The sequence below is a fragment of the Nannobrachium achirus genome (genome assembly GCF_963921795.1).
Source record: "Nannobrachium achirus genome assembly, chromosome: 9".
Taxonomy (NCBI): domain Eukaryota; kingdom Metazoa; phylum Chordata; class Actinopteri; order Myctophiformes; family Myctophidae; genus Nannobrachium; species Nannobrachium achirus.
Window position 1 is genome coordinate 49,461,012 of NC_137818.1, and position 6,020 is coordinate 49,467,031.

Below are 6,020 nucleotides of genomic sequence, written 5' to 3' on the forward strand. Positions count from 1 at the left end.
ACACTTTCTCACACACATTGATACACCGATGGTGTAGGAGGCACCAACCTGCTCACACTTTCCACAGTAACTCTGGGACAGCCCGGGATTGAACTGGAGTCTGGGAACCTTCCCAATTACCAAGCAGCCACAAGTTTTTGGAATGGGTTTGGTTTTGTAAAGGCAAAGATACAGGAATTGCAAGTGTTGGAAATGTGTGTACAAAGCTGTTTCATTACTGTAGTAAATTAGTGTGGACACCAGGTGGCAATGTACTACTGTATGCATATCGTTTTGGGTCATTATGGCATACATGTTTGAGAATCAGTTTGTTTTGGTTAAGGCAAAGATACCGGAATAGAATAGATTTTGAGACATTGAATGGGGTTGAAGGCTTACAAATCATTATAAACGAATGAACCCGTCATTCCATGACGTGATAATGAGTAGCCTACAATATGGCATTTCTACTTTCAGATAATGCCACAATTTGATATTGTATCAGTTAAAACATGTTATACTTAACAGAAAATGTATGTTTAGCACAGCCACCTCAGGAATAAAAAAAACAAATGTACGTAACTTTGTTGGGGAGATAATTTTTATTTTATTTTAGATTGACTAATGAATTCAAATTGTCATCATCCTTAATATTTAAAGTAACCAAAGGAGCAATTACACAAATACTATTTTACATGTACATTAATATTTTGTTTGCATGAAAGTTGTGGCCATTGACCTTCTGTAGATAAATGAGCTCTGTCAAGTTGTTTCCCATTCTGCTAAAGTGAATTAAAGGGAATTCTGTTAGTACAAGACTAGAGCGAAGGAAGTGCAGAGTGTGAGTCGGCAGAGTTTCCGTACAATTAAATACATCACATCACACTAGTGATCAGTATTTGCGTGATTCCTAAACCCACCAGTGGCTGAAATCCCTGCCTGACACATGGAGGGTGGATAAAGTCAGAGGCATGAAGACTTGTACTTGAGAAAAGCCTGCATTTGCACAATGCACAACTATTAATTTCTCACTACAGTGCTCAAATAAACTGTGCTAAAAAAAATCTTGAAACTGACTTAATTGTACTGTGCTTAAAGGGAAAACTTTGTAACTTTGCTAAAGAGAAAAACGTACTGAGAAAGCTATTAATTTAATTGTCACTACTGTGCTCAAAATAAACACTCTTACTGATTATCAGTTAAATTGTTATAGTTTGGATATGGCTTTCTTTGGGCCTATTATGCTGCGTGTATTATTGTAATGGATCAGTAGGTAGTAGCAGTAGGTACTTTGCACTTGAGCGGCGAGCAGCACTAACGTTCATGGGCACTTTCATACTTGAGATTATTGATTATTGGCGAAACAGAAAATTCTGTTTCGCCATTCTGCTAAAGTGAAACAAAGGGAAAATTCTGTTAGTACAAGACTAGAGCGAAGGAAGTGCAGAGAGTGTCAGTCAGCAGAGTTGCCACAGCTAAATACACCACAGCAGCACACTAGTGATGGAGCTCAGTATTCATCTCTATGCGTAGAAGATGCCATGTCCATGGTGCCTTGTGAGCGAGGTTTGCGTCTCAGCGTGTCCATCAGTTGTTTCCGGAACATTTTGCACAGGAATATGTAGATGAGTGGATCCAGACACACGTTTGTGGTTGACAGCCACAAGGTGATCTCCTTGACGATGAAGATGGCATTCTCTGAGCTGCAGTCGTTTGCTGTGTTCTTCCGGGTTTGGCTCAGTGAGTAGGGAATCAGGATAAAGTAGAAGGGGGCAAAGCAGATGAAAAACACTGCTACCACCACAAAGACCTTAGCGTTGGTTCTGCGACTGGTTACTTCAGAGCTGCTCCTCGAGGCTTTGTATGACTTGTACACGGTCCTGCTGATGAAGGTGTAGCAGAACACCATCAGAGCCAGTGTGCCCCAGAACACCACCTGGACACAAAACAGAAAGCACAACAAAGTGCTCACTTAACATTACTTACACATAAACTCAATGCAATTGGCTTTGGTTAGTTAAGGGCAGTCGTGACGTGCACAAACTGGGGCAGTATAGGCCTATAACCATAGAGTTATAAGCCATGGGGCTTGCCTATCACAGATATAAAAAGCTAGATACCTCATCCACTGCTACAGTTCATTGGCGCGACTGGTAAAACAGGACTGGCGGAAGTGCGGAACTGTGGAAGGCACTCTGCCCCCTGCAGTGGGAAAGAGGGAGTCCCGCCAGTCCTGCATGTGATTGGCTAGCCTGCCGAGCATCCCATTCTGTGACGCACAAGGAAGCGTCCCTCGGAATTCAGGAAGCTTGCCAGTCCTCTTTTACCAACGCCCCTGAGCCGGAGGAGGCGTCTACCTTTATATGTCTATGTTGCCTATACCTTAATCACACCGTGGCTATCTTTGATCACATGACTACATGGGGCCTGCATTACAAACCATTGTAAACAATGGAACGATGGTTTAGTGATGAAAAGTGATGAGTCATCACTTTTCACCACTTTTCACAGTTTTGTAGGCGTTTACTGGGGCCATTTGTAGCCCAATGAATGTTTTTTGTGCAAAACAAATGCTTGCAATGGATTCGGCAACATGACAAACCCCTAGTTAGACCCCTCACATCCTACTTAAATACCCAGAAAAAAAAAAGTTTTTTCTGGGTATTTTCCTCCTGTATAGAAAGTAGATGGGAGCCCAACTTGATTTGGCCGCTGTGGCGACCCTGAAGGTCGCCCTAGCTAAATCATTAGAGCAAGCCCTGGGCTACATCTGTGAAAAATCTGGCACTTTTAGACTGATTAGCACAACAAATCCCTAAGGCCTCCGACTTATGTGCCTGACAGCAGCATTTAGACAACGGTTTCCCAAAGTGTTGGGTGCCGTGCCAGTCCAAGGGCGCCACAGAATAATTTGATAATATTTGGAATTCTTCGATATCACTTCAGTATGTTCAACCACTTAGAGAGACACTCTGTGCTTAGTAAAACAGACCTGATGCACTGTACTTTATGAGTTATTTTTCCATCTACCCCAACTCTTCACCAAAAATAGCAGATCTACAAGCTCACAACGCGTCAGAGCTTGTAAATCGGCTATTTTTGGTGAGTGTGGGATGCTGGGGTTCAGCTGGTTGATTGATTGATTGATTGATTATTTTATTAGACAAAAATGGAGAACAGTACAGTCACTTCTGGCCTGTCTATGGAAGAAGTGATAACTACCTCCTTCTCTGGCCTCCTGTAAACGTAAAGTAGGCTATAAAGTTATTTTCAGTCAGTTCTGATGGAAATGGATATTTTTACCATATCTCAGGTGGAAAGGTGTGCTATAGTGTAATAACATGATATAAGATTCTAAAAAATAACAGTGTAATTCAGGGGTGCGTGGATAAAAAGGTTATAATTACAGGCGTGCCCTGAGTCAAAAGTTTGAAAACCCCTGATTTAAACAACTAGATAGATAGATAGATAGATAGATAGATAGATAGATAGAAAGACCTTTATTATCCCACTGGGGAAAATCAGTTGCCCAGCACAGCAGTTTAAGGTTACGTTACAAAGAACAAGAAGTAAGAAAAAGAGTACTGTTGTGTACAAAAAGCAAGGCACAACTGTGTTACCTTACCTGAACAGAGTAGCTGGATCCCACATACCAGATAAGACCAAGCTTGTTCTTCAAGGAGGTGCACTTGAACATGATTTCAGATTGCAGTGGTGGCTTGTCAGCCAGGATGGTGTTTGGCAGCGCTAGAGATAACATCACCGCCCAGAGAACTGCAATCAGCACCTGACCAACCCTGACCTTCTGCAGAGCATATTTCCCAAACGGCCGGACTATCTTCAGGTAGCGATCCAAGCTGATGAGGCCCAGAAAGAGAATACTGACGTTCATGGACGTGTAGAACAGAACAGACGAGTAGCGACAGTAGAAAGCACGCAGGCGCCAGGAGCCCACACCAGCATCCTCGAGCACCTTCACAGGGATGGTCAGAGTCATGAGCAAGTCTGCCACCACCTATTGGGTGAAGGATCACATTATAAATTACTTTGTTCTCTTTATTTCTGTATTTTTGCACTGACAAATATATTTCAGCCCATTACTTCCCAACCTTAAAGCCACAGTTAGAAACCTTGGTATAACTTTCAACCCAGACCTCAGCCTACAACAACATATAAAAAAGGTCATTCAATCTTCATTTTATCAATATATTAATAAATATTTCACAAATTAAATCATTCCTAACCCCTTCCGATCTGTCAAAAGTAGTCCTTGCCTTCATATTCTCACGTCTCGATTATTGTAACTCATTGTATAGGCCTACATGTCTTTCAAAAATCACACCCGTGTGAACTGAGCGGTGGTCGTGGGGGGGGGGGGGTGCCTGTGGGGGGGGGGAGGGAGGGGTGCCTGTGTGTGTGGGGGGGGGGGGGGGTGGTGTGGGGGGGTGTGGAGGGGGGAGGGGTGCCTGTGGGGGGGGGGGGGGGGTGCCTGTGTGTGTGGGGTGGGGGTGTGTGTGTGTGTGTGTGTGTGTGTGTGTGTGTGCATTGCAGTTGATGCTCAGGGCAGGCTAGACTCAACAGCACCTCTCTGGTCACCCAGGGTACTGAGGCTACATACACCAGAGGCTACAGACAGACAGACAGACAGACACACAGACACGGATACACACACGGCCACGCTATGGAGACGGTGTGACCACCGCTCAAAAAAATCCATCCATAGTCCAAAATGCAGCAGCCCGTCTATTAACTGGTACAAGAAAATATGATCACATCACACCCATTCTAGCATCTCTGCATTGGCTCCCAGTTGAGTTTAGAATAAACTTGAAAATCCTCCTAATTACATGTAAGGCCAGGATGGGCCTTGCCCCCGCCTATATTTCAGACCTTGTGACTGATTACGTGCCCTCAGGTTCACTGAGATCCGCTAACAAAGCACTCCTGGACCCTCCTACAGGTCAATATACGACCAAAGGACATGTGGCCTTTGTTTTTAGAGCCCCTACCCTTTGGAATGCCCTGCCCCTTGAGATTCGCCTCACTGAGTCTGTCCCCTGCTTTAAATCTCTCCTTAAAACACATTTTTATAGACTAGCTTTTAATCCCTAATTCCCGTAACTTTTATGTATTTGTATCCTACCTTATGCAAGCTTTGTATTTATTTCCATGCATTGTTTTTCTGCATTGTTTTTAATAACCTTTTGTGTGAATGTTCTTTGTCCTTTGATGTTCTGTGTCCCTCTTGTAAAGCACTTTGTAACCTGATTTTGAAAGGTGCTATAGAAATAAAGGTTTATTATTATTATTTCCATTGCAAATCCACTCACTCACCAGATTTTTTAGATAGACACTTAATGTGGAAGTCGTGGGGATGGTGAAGAAAATCCATGCAGCCAGGCTGTTCAGTGCCAGAGCCAATAGAAAGAGGATGCTATACAGACAGGGCAAGACCACAGCAGTCACGCTGGTATCTCGAATGCAATCTGTGGAGTTACTGGATATTGTGGCGTTCATCTTCACTTGCATGCACCTTGAGAGTGAAAAGGAGAGATTATTTACAATGTGGGACAGGGGTAGGCAACCTTAGGCACGGGTGCCAACATTGGCACAGGGGAGGGTGATCACCAGCACACTGGCAGAAGTGTGAGAGTGGATTTTTATTTTAAAAACAAATCTTTTTTTAAATGTGGTCAATTAAATGAAGTTAGCTAATGTATAGGAAATTACATATTGCACAAAACTCTGAACTCTGACTGGTAAGGGAGTCGGGGAGGTAGGTGGATTATTGCTCTGGGTCTAATGATCGTTATAACAATGTCCTGCCAATCAAGATATGACAAATATTTGTCATTAAAAAAAATGTAAACGTGGTCACTTAAATGAAGTTAGCTAATTTATAAAAAATTACATCTTGCAGATAATTCTACCGGTACATTCATTAAAACTCTGAACTCTGACTGGGGAGGGAGTCGGGGAGATAGGTGGATTATTGCTCTGGGTCTAATGATTGTTATAACAATGTCCTGCCAATCAAAATA

At 43.0% G+C, this 6,020-nt stretch overlaps 1 protein-coding gene across 1 annotated transcript; it reads right to left on the minus strand.

Annotated features, from left to right (window-relative positions):
• Positions 1 to 1,489: 1,489 nt before the first annotated feature.
• LOC308290938 (P2Y purinoceptor 12-like) lies at positions 1,490 to 5,496 on the minus strand (the record flags this gene model as incomplete). The annotated part of the gene is made up of 3 exons (XM_080732853.1): positions 1,490 to 1,915; positions 3,605 to 3,994; positions 5,314 to 5,496. 3 exons carry the CDS (start codon positions 5,494 to 5,496, stop codon positions 1,490 to 1,492), a joined length of 999 nt encoding a protein of 332 aa, XP_080588979.1.
• Positions 5,497 to 6,020: the final 524 nt, after the last annotated feature.